At 35.8% G+C, this 18,334-nt stretch overlaps 1 protein-coding gene across 1 annotated transcript; it reads left to right on the forward strand.

Moving 5' to 3' along the window:
* The first annotated feature begins 12,283 nt into the window (after nt 1–12,283).
* On the forward strand, nt 12,284–13,498 carry LOC132601899 (glycosyltransferase family 92 protein Os08g0121900-like). Its single transcript, XM_060314950.1, has one exon. It carries the CDS (start codon nt 12,284–12,286, stop codon nt 13,496–13,498), a length of 1,215 nt encoding a protein of 404 aa, XP_060170933.1.
* Nucleotides 13,499–18,334: the final 4,836 nt, after the last annotated feature.

Genomic DNA, 18,334 nt, shown 5'->3' on the forward strand with positions numbered 1-18,334 from the left:
AAGTGAATGATAAAGTAAAGTAATCAAGTAGAGAGTAAAGTAAAAGTGTAGCCGTCTGGCTTATGCAGATGAGGCTGTGTAGCCATGTGATGTCTCCAGTTGTCTTTGGAGACTTGATAAAGACTCATGTAAAGTTCAGGGTAAAGTCGTTAAAGTGGGTAAAGGGAATGCTAAAGTAGAGAGTAAAGTAATAGTGTAGCCATCTGGCTTATGCACAGGCTGTATAGCCAAATGGCGTCTCCGATTGTCTTTGGAGACTTGATGAAGATTCCCGTAAAGTTCAGGTTAAAGTCGTTAAAGTAGGTAAAGTGAATGATGTCTCCGGTTGTCTTCGAAGACCTGATAAAAATGCCTGTAAAGTTCAGGGTAAAGTCGTTAAAGTAGGTAAAGTGTATGATGTCTCCGATTGCCTTCGGAGACTTGATGAAAATTCCTGTAAAGTTCAAGATAAAGTCATTAAAGTTGGTAAAGTAAATGATAAAGTAGAAAGTAGAGTAAGAGTGTAGCCGTCTGGCTTATGAAAATGAGGCTGTATAGCCAAATGATGCCCCCGGTTTTCTTCGGAGACTTAATGATAATTCCTGTAAAGTTCAGGGTAAAGTCGTTAAAGTTGGTAAAGTAAATGATAAAGTAATTGGTAAAGTATAGAGTAAAGTGATAGTGCAGTCGTTTTGGATAATGATGTTGATGAGATCGTGACGGGCCCAATTAATGACGTCTTCAATTTTCGACATGTAATCCTGATTTAATTCGCCTTCGGTTTCGACAACCTACAAAAATAGGTGTCTTTGTCAATAAGTCATAAAGTTATTGTGATAAAAATAAAATTAAAGATAAAGTTGGAAATAAAGCCGTTTGGCTTTTAAGGCGAGGCCATAGTGAGCAAAATGATGCTTTTCGGCCATGATTGATAGGCTTGACTATTGATCTCGTGGTCTTTAAATTCCTGCACTCAAAGAAAAATTCTTAGTTTGGGAGGGGAAAGTTGATTCGTGTTGACTCGAAGCTTGACGTTGTTGGCGCTCCATTTGTCTTGTTTGCTTGGATCTCGTGATCTCCGTTCAAGCCTTGGTAGATGAATAATAGTGAAAACGATTGAAAGAAAGTGTTTTATTTGAAAGATATATATGTACGTATGTGTATAAGGAAAGATATACATGTAAGTATATGTATATAAGAAAAGATATATATGTAAATATAGGTATATAAGTTGTAAATATTTCTGCCAACTTTAGATTGTGACACTTCTAAAACAATTGAAACGTCATTTGTCCATAATACTGCCTATCTGGTAGCCTTAATCTTGTCGATGTCCAACCATTCTCTTGATTATATCCTTTCAAAATCTGCCCCAGATCTAGATTCAGAAGGGTATACTAAACTTATGTTATGGTGTGACCGAACCTTATATAGGTTGTCTACGTATCCCGCCAAAGGAATCAGGTCAGAACGTAGTTCGTAAGGTACATAAAATGGTTTGAAATTTTTCTAATAAAGGGACCGAACCCGACATGGATTGCCTACGTATCCCACCAAGGGAATCAGGTCAGCGTAGTTCTGTTATGTAAATGGCTAAAGGTTTGTTGGATTTCTACCTAAATATGACTGACCCGTTTGTGATAACCGACGAATCCCACCAAGGGAATCAGGCCATGTGTAGTTCTCCTTACATATAAATAACAAGGATTTTTGGGTTTTCTGCTATAATGCAACTGAATCCTATGTGGGCTGCCTACATATCCCACCACGAGAATCAGGCCAGCGTAGTTCGTAAAGTATATTAAAGGGAAGGTTGCAAACTAGGCAATCTAGTCTAATGTCGTCCTTTGATTTCTCTTTGAATTGATAGCCTTCATGCTTGTGTCATTATCTATCGGCTATTTTAATTTCTTCCAAGTGGAATCTTGTCTTGTCCTCTAATTTCTTTGTTACTCTCTCGAGATGTTCTCTTCCCGTTCTTCATAATTGTGTTTAGCACATAATTTTTATTCATTCGTGTCACAGTCATAAAATTGGTAGATTTGATAATTTATATATTAAAAAAATAACACATAATAGACAGTTAAAGAAAATTAGAAATGCATTCATAGATTTTGCAATTTAAGCTTCCAAAAGATGAGGCAAAGCAACAAAAGTTTTGGGGCACGATTTAAGCCTCAATTTTAAAATTGTGCTATCTCAAAAAGTTCACTACATGTTCAATCTACCAAGACTCCCGGCGAACCAGGGACGGAGTACAAGTCCAATTCTTCAAAGTTTCTCCTGGTTCGGCACCCCAGATGGTCGGTGTCTCGGTGTTGCGAGTAGTTGTAGAAGTAATCTACATCAGTGCTTGTCTTTGGACTGTTCCTACGGGAGCAACAAAGGTTGATGACATGCCCTTTTCCATTTTTCCAACTGGCATAATGGTTCTTTCAAATCCCCATCTTCCTCAGAGTTATCATGTTCACGTTGGCATTTTCGTGAGTAGGTAAAGGGTTGTTGTCCATATTGGGCCGAGCTCCAGTAAGTTGGATCGCTCATTCCTTAATCAAGGCTTCGATTTTATTTTTGAGACCATAGCAATCCTCAGTGTCGTGCCCAGCAACTCCAGAATGGTATCCACAACGTTTGGAACCATCAAACTATCTTGGAATAGGATCAGGAATCTTCCCTTCAATTGGTTGTATCACGCTTGCTGCTTTCAATATTTCAAATAATTGAGCCAAGGGTTCAGCGAATCGAGTGTAATTACGGGTTTTTTTGATTTTAAGGTTTGAATGGGTTTTGGGTGTAGCATGTGGTCGATTTTGGTAAGTTGGAGCTTGAACGGATTGATATGGACGTGGGTTTTTATAGGAAGGTGCTCGGGATTGGTAGTAGTTTGCTTGGGCGTTGTAGACAAGGTAAGGAGTTAGTGGAGCATGGTAAGGTTCAGCGTATTGGTAAGGGTAGAAAGGTGGTTGTGGATGGTTAACGTATGTAACGGCTTGGGTCGGCTTGCCCTTGGATGTTCATGATTGCAGCTACATCTTCTTTCTTCTTTTTGGTCCCGCTGATAGAACTAGATTGAATAGCTTTGTTTACAGCTTGCAAAGCCATAAGATCTTGAATTTTTCCCGATTTGATTCCTTCTTCTAAGGCTTCTCCCATTATGACAACTTCTGTGAATTTTTGTCCCATCATGTCTATCATTTTTCTCATAGTATATGCCAACCTGGCATTCAATGAAGGTAGCAGTCATTTCTCTATCACTCATCGGGGGTTGATCCCTGGCCGCTTCTGACCTCCAACGTAGTGCATACTCACGGAATGACTCAGTTGACTTCTTAGTTACCTTGGTCATATAGACTCTATCTGGTGTGATATCGGTATTGAAACTGAATCGGTCCATGAAGTCTTGTGCCATATCGCTCCAACCACGCCATTTATGGACGTCTTGTTGGGTATACCAAGTAAGAGCTTCACCAGATAAGATTCTTATGAATAGCTTTATCCTTATGTTCTAATCTCTACCTACTCCAACCAGTTTGTCACAATAAGCCCTTAAATGTGTATGGGGGTCGCCTGTTCCATTAAATGTATCAAATTTCGACGGCTTGTAGCCTACGGGCAAATCGACGTCAGGCTGAACACACAGATCTTCATATTCTACACTCTTGCTTCCCCTAGCAACTTGAAGGTTTCTCATTGCTTCTTTGAGACTGTGGATCTCTTTTAACAACATATCATTTGCCCTTGCTTTTGCCTCCTTTTCCATTTCCTCGTATTGATCTACCTCGGGCTGGAACCTGACCGTTACTGGGTTGGTAAAGGCTTGTGTTTATTCTGCATATATCGGAGGAACATATTGCGCATTAGGAGTGACAAAATGTGCCCCTTGTATATGCTGTGTTGGATAAGTTTGGACGGTAGGAGTGTTTTGGACTGGGGGTGGTGTGTTATAAATGGTAGGTAGTTGGTTTGGTGGGTTTAGAGGAGTAGTTGTAGGTGGTGGATTAGTGTTGGTGGGTAAAGGAACATAAGGAGTGTGAACTAGCGATTGACTTGGTGGGTTGACGGGTGGTGGATTAGGAGTAGCATAGGTAGTGTAGGTGGGTGGTTGACTTTGTGGAGGAGTATAGACGGATGATGGATTTGGTGGATTTGTGAGGGTGATTGGAGGAAAGTTGTTGTTGGTAGGTGCGTTATTTCGTGGAGAAAAATGTTCAGGAACTGGAGATTCAAGTAATGGAAAACGAGGTGGATTTGGTGCGACATTTCTAGGTTCAGGAGGTGGACTTTGGAGTGTGACGAACAAACTAGTCAAGTCCCTAACCCGATTCTGTTCTCCACGTAGGTCCTCAATCTCTTGAGTCAAGCGGGTGATATGTTCATCATGTTGAATAGTAGTTCTATGTTCGGAAGTCTCGAGAGGGATCACTGGAGATCGCGATGTTTTCCAAACCAATTAAAATAGATGCGGCTGGATCAAACATAATAGTTTTCTTTCCTTGAATAACCCAACTACGTCGAGGTAATGATGACGTCTTTGACCTTGTAAGGTAAGGATGGTCGGCCAGCTCGAATGTCAACACGAATCAACTCTTTGGGGAATAATACAAATAAAAAGAAACATAATAAAAAAAGGAAACATAAAATGCAAATGATATTTGTCTTATTAACACATCTAAGTAAAGTCATGATCACGTAGAATCAAACAGGTCATGTAGCAAATAATTCATCAAATAAAGGCAAACAAGTTGTCAAGCAAATCTAAACAAGTATAACACGTCCTAATATGCATGTGACCTCTTTGTGCCAGAGGTAGGCCTAACGATTATTTGAAGGGTAAAATGTGTCATAATACGTCATCCCATTGCTTTTGGCTAATTAAACAAATTCTATTTCCCGAATAAAGTACAAAAGTAATGTACTATTTATTACATATCAAATGAATACAACATAAAGTATCTCCTAATCCTAGTAAAGTAAATACAATTTCCTATGTCTAACTTCCAGCTCCATTTTGTGACGTCCTTGGTCTTCATCAATTGTTGATCACAGATGTACTCCAATGCAAAATCCATACCTGTCATAGAAACGTTAGTCATTCCCTCCTTCCTAAATATTAATTAGTTAGAGCAAATGATCAATATTTAGGCACAATTATCCTTCAAACATGCACATAAAGTATGATTAGAGTCACTTGGGGTCGTGAACCCACTTGGACGTTTAGGTAAAGTCATCTAATGGGCTTAATACACAAAGGGTATTAAACCTCCTAGGTCATCAAATGTATGCTCCTAATAAAAGGTGTTGGTTTAGCTCTACTCTAGGTTGACTAAGAGTTGGTTTCTTATGACACAAAGCTCTCCTAAGTGGACAACTTGGGAGTGGAAAGTCTGTGGCTGTCGACTGCACCGCCGATCGACTAAATCCACAAGATCGATCCAACTAGAGGGTAATTTTAATAGTGCACGGCCGCGAACCGCGAAACCGCTTTAAGTGTGTGAATTTTTCAGGAGTTGAGGAAAGTGAAACGGAATGACAATTTATCAAAGCAAGTAACACATACAAAATTTATATCAAACAAAACAATGTGTCACTCAAGCAATTTATAGCATGTGAAACAATTTAAAGCAAGTAAAGTAATTAAGTTAGCACAAAAAGCCTAATTTAAAAACTAAGTCCGTTATGGTTAGAACCTAAGTGAATCCCCAGCGGAGTCGCCAAGATGTTATACCCCATTTTAACCGGAGTCAAAATGATTTACAACATCTCGGTAATTCCGGGGTTAACTAAAGTTAGGAAGTCGCCACCTAATTATTTATAGTGAATTAGGGCACCTAAGGTTAATTAAAGTAATTATCTAAAGTTAACTTCGTTTTAGTGTCTACGAAACCAAAAGATCTAGGTAAGGGTTCAACTAATCTAAAGGGAAGGTATTAGACACCCTTTAAAATCCATTAACACTGGTTAACCTGTGAGGATCTTCCCTCCGCAAAGGTATTGTCAACTCAGTAGTGCCTGCCAATTCGAACGGTCTTGCACCTCATGCCCGCAGCATGACCTGGGTAGCACACGCCCGAAGCATGCCTTCGCCCATGTTCGAACCCGCTACCACTGAGGCTTTATCTTTCACGGAAGGAAGCGCCTCCCTCCGTGGAAGACAAAGCCTCAGTGGTAGCGGGTTCGAACCTGGGCGAAGGCATGCTGCAGGCGTGTGCTACCCAGGGCAGACTCAAAGTTAATTTAAAAAGACTAATTGTAAAGTTGTAAAATTTGTGTACAAATGTTGAACAAATGTTGAGCGTCAAATAGTCTTCCCAGTTTATGCTTTGAAAACATTTTTTATGAAAATCCATGGAAATACACCTTTTGTAAACTCAAAACAACTTATTTGTTTTAAAAAAAAGTGCAGCCGTGAATAGTGACCTGAAACCTGTTTATATTCAAAGAAAGCTTAAATCAGTGAGAAAGTGATAGCTGCTTTGTGCAAATAAGTATTAGCGAAAACATTTAACCAAATTCCCACCTAAAGGATAAAACTTGTAAAAAACGTAGATAACTACTTGCATGTTCAATTTCCTTATACCTAAATGTCATATCCCATGTAAAATAGTAACTAGCCTGTTGTTAACTAAAGAAAACCTTAAATGAAACTTGGCTGTAAATTATAGTATCTTAGGTCTCAAACAGTTGGTCACATTCAGAGGTTGGACATACAAAAACAAATAAAGGTTAATCACATGGATAATCTCAATCACACCAACGTATAAGCAAAGATGACAACGTAAAAAATGATGAAAGCAATTTTCGACTTTCACAAGTTATAGGAATGCTCTGCAATATGTTGCTTGGGAAATGTAAGAGAGTGTCAATGATAGATGATATGCGGACTTCGTGAATGGTGTCGTTGAGTCTCAAAGTGAAACCCTTCAGCTCCGGTGTACATGTCAAAGGAAAAGAAAAGAAAATAAGAGGAATTAGCAAAGGGAAATTTAATTCTCAACAGGTAAAATATTTAAGCATCTCTTCAGTTCCAAGTAAAATTTATCATGTGACCAAGGAAAGATGGATTTCATATATTTTTTACAATCATATACTTGCAGTGAAACAGAAACCCATCAGACCAAACTAAGTACACGTCTACTTTATTTCATCGCATAAGCATCTATTCATTTTTGGGCGTAAGAGAAGGGAAGAGTATCAACTTTGCCATCCAATTCCTTCGGGTTTCTTTATTGTCTAAAGTTAGTTCTATCACTTCACTTGGCAAAATACACACACTTTATCCACTAGTTTACTTCTGTTCACTCTTCATTAGTTGTGAAGATGAGGTTCACAGAAATATTTTGCAGTCTCAACAGTGCAAAAGGTTCACCAGTTTGAAAAGTTCAGATCCCGTTTGAAAAGTTCAGATTGCAAAGCACAACACTCAAGTTTGGCATTTCAAGCGCAAGTAACCACAACACCGATCAATCAATCAATTCTTCAACCCCAAACCAGTTGGGGTTGATCAACGTGAGTGATAATAGAAAGTAAGTTCAAGAGCAGAACCCTAATGGTTTCATTCTTTTTTTGAATGAACCGGGTCGGGTAAGTGGGCTGGACTGCCGAATTTAAACATATGGGATGGGTTGAATATTTCGGATAGTGGGCTGCTCCGTTTGGGTTGATCAAAAGAAAAATGGACTATTAAAAATGGCCAAATGGTTAACTACAAAGCCTTGCCAAATTGTAAATAAAATGTCCCTCTTGTTTTGAAAATCCATTCTTCTCATATTTATTTTGGCTTCTAAATTAGATCAAATATATTATGTAGTAGTAATAATAATAATAATAATAATAATAAATTTCATAATTAGCATTAATATAATAATCTTATCATTAGTATATACAATATAAGCAAAGTAATAATAGAGTAAAAATATTACCTAAGTTATATCTTATGAGCAATACATAATAATTAAGTAGCGATGTACGACGTATTAATACTTAACAATATTAATATAGTAGTAGAAAATATAATAAAGTAAGGGCGAAAAATAAGATATTTAATTTATTAATAACTTAGAAGCTCAAGAAAAAAAATGAATTGGAATAAAGGAGGGACAAAATTAGGTGTCAACATGTGTTACATTTGCTAGCGATTAAAGAAGAAGTGCAAGACCATTTAGGTTTCTAAACCACCTAACAACTCATACAGATTTTCACGAGGTAGTGAAACAAGTCTGGGATACTCCAATGCAGGGGAGTCATATGACTCTTATTTGGAATAAACTGAAACTTATGAAGGAGGAGATGAAAAAAATGAATCACCAAGAATTTTCAAATGTCTAGCAGAGGATACAGAGCTACAGGCAACCGTTGAGTGAAGTTTAGGAACAACTAAGAGATTGCTTCTCCGATCCCACATTATATGCCACTGAAAGAGAAATTAAGCTTTCTCTTGAGAAGTGGATATTAGTTGAAGAAAGCATTCTCAGACAGAAATCCAGAGTACAATGGTTGAAGTTAGGAGATACAAACTCATCATATTTCCATGCCTGTCTCAAGAATAGAACTGGCCAAAACTACATCAGGAGATTGACAACAATGTGCGGTACGGTTATACAATCTGACAATGATATTGAGGAAGAAGTCACTGGTTTCTATAAAAAATTGTTGGTACAAGGGCTGATTCCTTGCCTACTATCGATCCTAGTATTATGAGGGATGGCCCAGTCTTGAACATAAAGCAACAATTAGCACTCATTGCCCCAGTCACTAATAAAGAGGTGCAGCTAGCCCTGCAGGATATTGCTGATCTAAAGGCTCCAGGATGCAATGGTTTCAACGCCTGCTTCTACAAAAAGGCATGGCCTACCATTAGGGCTAATGTGATAGAGGCCGTGAAACAGTTCTTTAAATCCAACTGGATGTATAAGGCTCTAAACTGCACCACAGTAACCCTGATCCCATAGGTACAATCTCCCATAGTTGTACTATGCTTTACAAGTTGATTTCAAAGGTGATTACAAGAAGACTACAGGGTGTCATAAATTGTTTAATCGATCAGAGTCAGACAGCCTTTGTCCCAGGGAGGGTTATTACTGACAACATATTGTTAAGTCATGAATTGGTAAAAGGGTATGGCAGGAAACATCTGTCCCCCAGGTGTATGCTAAAAATTGATATGTAGAAGGCTTATGACTCTATTGAGTGGGTTTTTGTGAAGCAAGTGCTAAATGGTTTAAATTTTCGTAGTATGCTTGTTGGTTGGGTAATGACCTGTCTGAGAACAGTTTCCTACTCTATTATCATCAACGGGAAACCTACCAAATCCTTTGAAGCAAAGAAGGGCTTAAGACAAGGGGATCCTATGTCCCCTTTCCTAGTTGTCATGGTCATAGAGTATTTAAATAGGCTGCTCAAACAACTGGGGAAAAATCCAAACTTTAATTTCCACCCAAAGTGTGCTAGAATGAACTTAATACAGCTTGGGTTTGCGGATGATTTGTTGTTGTTTTGTAGAGGTGATGTGGGGTATGTGCAGTACTTGTTTGGGCAGTTCCAGTGCTTCTCAAAGGCATCTGGGCTGATTGCTAACACTTCAAAAAGTTCAGTTTACTTTGGGGGCATGTCAAATGAAGAGGAGAATGAGGTTTTGGAGCTGCTGGGCTTTACTAAAGGGGAGCTACCTATACAATATTTAGGTGTCCCACTTATCACAAAGAGGTGTCTTATGTACAGTGTCAGCCACTCCTTGACAAAATTCTTAACAGAATCAAGTCTTGGACCACTAAATTCCTCTCATATGTTGGGCAAACAATATTGATCAAGTCAGTTCTATTCTTTGTCCAAGTGTTTTGGGCCCAAGTGTTTATTTTTCCAAAGAAAGTAATTAAGGTCATTGAAGCTACATGTCGAAGTTTTTTATGGGCCGGGGAAGCAGAGCTATCCAAAAAAGCATTGCTGGCATGGAGTAGAGTATGCTACCTGAGGTTGCTGGTGGCTTAAACATATTGGACATTTGGTCTTAGAATAAGGTTGCCATTAGTAAGTTGTTGTGGAACATATGCCAGAGGAAAGATAAACTTTGGGTTAGATGGATTCATTGCTACTATGGGCAGAACAGGAATATACTGGAAGATACTCCCAAACAGGCTTCATGGATCATGCAAAAGGTGTTGAAGGCGGGTAAGTACTACTCTGCAGCTGGATATACAATTACTGAGATTGCTCAGATGAACCAGTTCCCTACAAAACAATTCTATTTGATATTGAGGGGTGACTTTCCTAAAGTAGAGTGGAGAAGACTTGTTTGCAACAACATTGGGCTGCCTAAATGGATCGTCACACTTCGGCTGGCTGCTCATGGTAATTTGTATACAAGGGACAGGTTGAGTAAATGGGGTGTTGCTACTACAAAGGTGTGTCCTCTATGTGATGCAGTGGACAAGTATGGCAAAAGCTATTGAGATGGCAAGGAATCACTAGAATAAATCAGTGCTGGGAAGATGAAGTCTCATGGGCTACCTCGCATGCTAGAGGAAAGACTGGTAGAGCCGAAGTATACAGGATGTCGCTTGCTGCTGCTGTATTTTATATCTAGAAAGAAAGGAATTCAAGAATATTTCAAAGTACACAACAACCCGTTGATAGACTAGTGAAGCAAATTATTTAGGAAATCCATTGTCGTGGAAATATGAAGCTGAAGGTTGCGCAATGGCTGGCCATATTCAAGTTTTATCCTACATAGATGTGCATATATAGGTTGGTTGAATTGAGAATGTGTAGTGCCTTTGTATTTGTTTTGGTATTAGTGCTATGAGGAGTTGTTGTAGCTGGATTGAAGTTCTGGGGCCATTGTCCATTACTCAGCTGTCATGATTTGTACTGCCTATCTAAATTTGGTAATAAAACTTCATTTATTTACCAAAAAAAAAACTAGTTTAATATTGAGATGCAATTTGGTTGACCTATAAATATGCTGCAAATGTCCATTCAAACCATAAACCAACAATTAAAAATCATAATCAGTCTCAAATACTCATACAATGCATATGCGGCCCTCTAAATTTATTCTTTTTTTATTTTTATTTTTATATTGGCACATCAACTAAATGTTGTTCCTATTGAATCTCTGAACTCGTTCTTATGTGTGTCTATCAAATACAATCCGACTTATATAGTATTCCATCTTCAATGTAGCAATATGTTAATATATATATTCTAATTTAATTATGTCATTTTTTAGTTAAGATTAGCAGCAATTGAGAGGGAAAAAACAGTAGCTCTTAATTAAGTTAGCAGCGGAAGAGCAGAACCAACAGAAACCGACACATTCATGACTTGAAGAATAGCTTACCACATGTCTAAAATATTACTCCACTTTTTTTTTCCAATTTAATTTCTGTTTCTAATAAAAATCAGATTTAGGGGGTTGGATAGACACACTCGAGAACAAATTCAAGAATTTTATAAGAACAACACTTAATTAAAATACTAAAATGAAAAAAAGATAAATTTAAAGGATCACATATGCATTAAGCCATTAGAAAATAATAAGCTAATAACCAGACCATAAACCGACACTAATTCCAATTCCTACTAAAATTCCAATTTATACTTTATCAGGTAGGAATCTTTCTTCTTCCCATTGGATTAAAAAAAAAAACCCACATTATATATTCAGTATTTATGACCTTCCAATTCCTCCATTATTACCCTTCTTCTTAGAGCTATGTCTCGGAAAAAAATCCGCACAACTTCCCTTTTCATTATCACTTCAATTTTCTTCTTTGCTACCCTTTATCACCTTTACCTTCGTGATTCAATCTCCACCGTCCAATTTATCAACGACTATGATCTCCACCCTTCATCCCCTCTCCTCTCCATCTCCACCACCCCACCCACCCCACCACCCCCACCCCCACCATCAAAAATCACCATTACAATCTCAACAAAAACCAACAACAACAACAACCTTATAATTAACGAAAACATCTCTTCACCTATTACACCCTTAATTTCACCATTACCAATTCCTTCTGTTTCAATATTAATGCCTGATCATTGGGAAGTTTACGTTATTGTTTCACCTGATTATACCCCTTTAGTATCTCCTCACGACACGTATATTTGCGTATACGGTAACGCTAACGTGTCATCGCCGGCGATACCCGCCGGCGAATTACAATTTCCGGCGAGGTCTTTATTTAAATGCCAGTTTCCTAAAAGAGCTCGCCGGAAATCACCGTTTAAACAACCCACGTTAACGAAAGTAACGGTAAATAATAATATTATTATTACTACGCCGTTAGAGTTAACGCAGGATATGTTACGGTGGACGTTTCTTGCTTATGATTCTTTAACGACGGATGATGACGTGGTATTGTTCGTTAAAGGGTTAAATAATCGTCAAGGGATTAACCGTGATCCTAACGAATTTAACTGTATTTTTGGTTATGAGGGTAATATGGTAATTAGAACTAATGTGACTAGTTCAGTGCAAGAAGTGTTTAGATGTAACCGCCCTGATTTAACTGTTTTTGGGAAAGGAGAGAGAGTTATGGTTTCGATTGAAGTTGTACTTCCTGTTAGAGTGGTTGTACCTTCCGTCGCGTATTATAACAAGCCAAGGAAATTGGGAAGTAACGAGAAGTCAGAGAGAGCTCGACTTTGTGCTTGTACCATGGTGTATAATGTTGGGAAAGTTTTGAAAGAATGGGTTTTGTATCATTCGAGAATCGGGGTTGAGAAATTCGTGTTGTATGATAATGCTAGTGATGATGATTTAGGACAAGTTGTCGATGAGCTTGTTCAAGAAGGTTATGATGTGAAAACGTATTTTTGGTTATGGCCAAAAACTCAAGAAGCTGGTTTTTCACATAGTGCTATTTATGCAAAGGATTCTTGTTCTTGGATGATGTATATTGATGTGGATGAATTTGTGTATTCACCATTATGGTCTAATGTATCGCGTCCATCGATATCTTTGTTACATTCTCTGTTACGAAATCCTAAGAATTTACAAGATCCGTCACTTGTGAAGAGACAGGTTGCGGAAGTTAGCATCCCGTGTTATGAATTTGGACCATCGAACAGGAGGTCTCATCCGATAATGGGAGTGACACAAGGGTACAATTGTAGAAGAAAAATGGAGAATCGACATAAGTCTATTGTATACTTGGATGCTATTGATCACTCTTTGCTCAATGTGATTCATCATTTCAAATTGAAGCAAGGATACAAAGAAAAGAAAGTGAATGTTCGTGAAATGGCGGTGAACCATTATAAGTTCCAAGCTTGGCCTGAATTTAAGGCCAAGTTTAGGAGAAGGGTGTCGGCTTATGTTATCGATTGGACAAAAGAATTAAATCCTCGTTCGAATGATCGAACCCCAGGATTAGGATTTAGTCCTGTTGAGCCTAAAGGTTGGCCAATGAAGTTTTGTGAAGTATATGATAATGGTTTGAGAGATTTGACACGGAGATGGTTTGCACGAAAGGCTCCAATGCCATCACGTTACCGAATGGCTTGGCAAAGATGACCGGTTGGCATCTATGCTGCAAAATGTCGTCTCATCCGTGTGGGGTCCACCAAGAATGCATAATTTTGAAGGGTATTTGGAGGATCCGAGCAACATATAGGTCGGATACTACGTACACTCTTGGCCTAAAGGAAAAAGTCTAGAGGATTTTGCTTTCAGAATTATATTACTCATATAGATTATGATCCTCTGCAGACTGCACAGAGGAAAAGATTATCCACCAGTTACAGCCTGAAGGTGACTGAGAACCTTAGAGGAAACTGTTTTTGTTCTAGGCATTAGAATTGACTGATGATTTTTGTTTGTTTTCTCTTTAGTTTCTTTATTATGTTCTTTTGATTCTTGATGTATAGAGATTTGATTGCTGTTTTATTAAGTAGTTGCATGCAGCCCGTGGGATAGATAGGATAGGCAGATTTCCTCATTAAATTTCTTTGTTTTATTTAATGTTTATTCATTATTAATTCTTGTTTTGTGCTAATTAATCCTCCCCTAGTTCTAGCATCTAACCTTTGTTTCTTTTGAAATTTACTTTGAGCTGTTACTGGCGGGTCCATGGTGATGGTTATTGTACTGGAGATCTTTACCGGTGCAATATATCCTAGTACTAAGGGGCAGCTCAAGAGAGCCTGTGGCCTAAAACCGAAATTTAAAAGGAGGCCTTATATTTATTTAGTAAAATTTTAATATATTTTATTTGTTATTTATTCTTATAGCTTTTTAAAGTGTATTTTTTTTTTCCAATTGACGATATAGTCAATTTGTGTAATTTTTCATGAGACATTAACTGAATCACGAGTCTTATATTTTGTGTTACGATCATTTCATCGATTTTTTTTATTATTTTTTTTTGTTAGTTCAAGAGATTGTTACAAAAACTTTTCAAAATTATTTTATAAGCAATGGAAACATTTAAAAATAGAAGTAAGACTTCAGGCCCATAAGAGTATCATCTTCTACATATAAATATTTTCGTGTCACTTTAACTATAAAATAGATTAAAACCGTCAGTGACTATTATGCCTTAAAAAATATTTAAGGGCTTTGTAATGTCTTTTCTATTCTAATTGTTTAATTACCTACTTAGCTTGAGCTTGAAAAATATCTAAAAAGGCACTCAAAGAGATAGAAGATCTTACAAAGTCAAAATTATAAACTAGATTGATTTAAGTTGAAGTGAATTAAACCATATTACAAAGTAGGAAGTAAATATAAATTTAATTGTCTACAACTTCTAACTATAATTACATCAATCATATTTCTAAAAAGTAGCATAAACTTTGAAATATATATATATATATATATATATATATATATATATATATATATATATATATATATATATAAATAAATAATTGACAATACAATGATCTAGAAAACTATTTACCACTAATAATAAATATATAATTTTTTAAAATCATATATCTAATACAAATTATTTTGGGGCCCTAATATATTTGGGGCCTAAAGCCACTGCTTTGGTGGCTTTAGGGTTCAGCCGGCCCTGCTAGTACTTTATCGGTTCCAATTTATGTGGCATTGTCGGAGAATGAAACGAAAATAAGAAACAAAGAAAGATGCTTACAACTCAAAGTTTTAAACATGCGTCATAAGATTTCTGTGGCTATAAAAGCGTAATATTAAAGTTAAATAAGAAGTTAAAGCTAAATATTTTCAAATACAGAAGGATGATTTTTTTTTTTTTACAATAGACTAATAAAGAAATAGTCGCAAAGGATATGTGAGCAAATGCTTCATCCAGATCTAACTTACCTACTTTTACTCTTACTCATTCCTTCCTCACTCACTCAATAGTATTAGTCACAATCTCGAGAGAATATTTAGAGAAAAGGACCAAAATCATCCATAATGTTTGGGTTTGGATCAAAATCATACATATTCTTTCACATGGTGCACTAATAGTACATTATGTTTGCATAAGTGGTGCACTTTTAGTCACAATCCCAAATAAATTTAACGGAAAAGAACAAAAATGTCCTTGAACTTTTAGAAAAGGTATAAAAATACCCTTTATTCATCTATTTTGCTAAAACTACCCCTCAATTCAACTTTTTGAGAATTTATTCCCCTTGACTAACGGACAACACTATTTTTTTTTTTAAAAAAAATTAAATTAAATTGCACATGACATTTTATTACTGAAAAATTAATTTATTCTTTTAAAAAGAAATCTGAAAAATCGTTATTTGTAGAATAAGGAAAAATAATTTTTCAACATCCATTTCTTTAAAAAAACAAATGTAGTAAGCCTTATATATATAACAGAATTGGATTTTCATTAAAACATGTGGAATTTTTTTAAGTTTGGAAAAAAAAAATTAACGGGTGGAAACCCCATTTTTTTTTTAGAAAATTCAATTTTTAAATCTGAAAAACTGATTGTTTTTTTAAGTAAAATGTGCAAAACTAATACTCCATAATTTTCTTCTAGATTTAAAAAAAGATAGTTTTCTGGTTTTTTTTTTAAACACAGTTTTTCCATAAAAAAAATAATTTTTTCAGATTTTTATAAAAATCCAATTTTTCACATTTTGAAAAGAAAAAAAATTAGTGTTGTCCGTTAGTCAAGGTTTTACTTGTTAAAAAAAAGTTTTCCAAATTTAAAAAAATTCCAAGGTTTCAAATTTCTTTTTAAAAGAATAAATCAATTTTTCAGTAATAAAATGTCATGTGCAATTTATTTATTTTTTTAAAAAAAAATAAATTAGTGTTGTCCGTTAGTCAAGGGGAATAAATGAGCCAAAAAATTGAATTGAGGGGTAGTTTTAGCAAAATAGATGAATAAAGGGTATTTTTATACCTTTTCTAAAAGTTCAGGGGCATTTTTGTTCTTTTCCGTTAAATTTATTTGGGATTGTGACTAAAAGTGCACCACTTATGCAAACATAATGTACTATTAGTGCACCATGTGAAAGAATATGTATGATTTTGATCCAAACCCAAACATTATGGATGATTTTGGTCCTTTTCTCGAATATTTATCATGCTACTTTAATTTCATATATGTTGAAAAAGGTATAATAATTACTTGAGGTGTTCGCTATAGGTGCTTTTGTCATATATTCCTTAATTTAGATCTATACCAACTGCTAATTGACTCAAAGCATCAAATGGCAAGTTGCTGTGTAAGTTTATTGGGACAGTAATATATACTTCGATCAGCATATTAAGATGCTATTATTAATAATTCCAGAAACTTATGTAGGGTGCTCACAAATATTGGACACGTACACCATTAGGCATTAGTATTGGGTGGAATGAACGAGATGTCTTCATTGTTAATCAGAAATCTCTAGTTCAATTCTCAAAGCTAGAGACAGAAACACCTATTAGAAAGCATTTCAACTTTATCACAGTGCGAATACGAATTACTCGAGCGAACTGGTATTTGTTGCCGAATGGTCAAACTCAAAAGAACCTGATCATTGGACACGTGGATAATTTGTTATTTGTGTACATGAAACATTAATGGAAATTTTGAAAGAGAATGAAGGACTGGGACGCACGTCGTATGCTTTCTGTATAAAAGTTTCACAATTATATGGTCTTGCTGGCATTTTACAAGAAAATGTTCGTCAAACAAAAAGAAAATTGTATCATACATATAGCGTAGTATCATTTAAATTCTTCAAACATTATTGGAGGTTCGTTCGTTTACAAGTTCTAACGTGCCACCTCAGGATGATCAATAAATAAAGAATCAAATATAAATTAATTAATTGGAATAAATAATAGTACAGAGGAATATATTTTAGGAACAGCAATAATTGCTAATTTTTCATAATGTTTTGCTTTATCAAATAAACACGACAGCCACTTTGAGAGCATTTACAGTACAATCAATAATATCTTTCTTGTTCATTTTCCTTTTTTGAAAGGACTCATTGAGCAGTGGCGGAGCTACATACATCAAAAGATAGTGAATTGAGTATTATTGTGTATATAAATAATCTTAAACACTCGTATCGAAATTAATTTTTTTATTTCACGACTAAAATGTTGAGCAAAACTTTAACTTAATTCTTGTCTTTAAAAAAACATAAAACAATTGATTTGGCTTTGGAATTTGTATTTTATTAGAGTGAAAAGCATAGATGGGTCCTTCCTTCTCTTGCACACAAAGTTGCACATGTTTACTAACTTTATGCTAAGTTGTAGGCTTGTAATTGTATCAATCAAATCTATTCTTTGATTAATCCGAAAAGTGAATTTTATACTTTGATTGCACAAAAAGTAGCTGACCTTATACATTTTTCACAGCAAAACGTGCTCAGATAGTATGGGATTGATTCTCAAAGTCTTTATAGAAGCACTACTTGATAACTATTTGGATCTTCCTATAAGAGATATTATTTTTATTATATAGTATAAGCGGTAAGTTGTAGGAGAATCGGAACTTTTTGGTCTAGGAATTTTTATAAGATCATAATTAGATAGCAATGAGTTAAGCAATATAATTTGACACTGTAATTTAATCTTTTTAGCAGGTGGTTTTTTATTTATTTGTTTTAGATTACTTATTAATGTCATTAAATAGAGTCACCAGCATTACATTGGAATAAAACTTAAACACTTAAAATGTCGAGTTGCAATTCAATACTTATTGATCTTTGACATAACCAGCAATGGCTCAAGAAGGCTAAATATCTATAAAATAAAAAATAAAAATATTATGGTGTTTGTCTCAACTTTCATGAACTGGCTTAGTATACTGAGTAGATGGTTCTTTTCATTAGGAACCATAATACGGAGTATAATATAATTGTGGTGTTTGTGTCATTTTATACCTTGCAAGAACTTGATCGTTCCACTGAG

This window comes from Lycium barbarum, chromosome 7 (assembly GCF_019175385.1).
Source record: "Lycium barbarum isolate Lr01 chromosome 7, ASM1917538v2, whole genome shotgun sequence".
Taxonomy (NCBI): Eukaryota; Viridiplantae; Streptophyta; class Magnoliopsida; order Solanales; family Solanaceae; genus Lycium; species Lycium barbarum.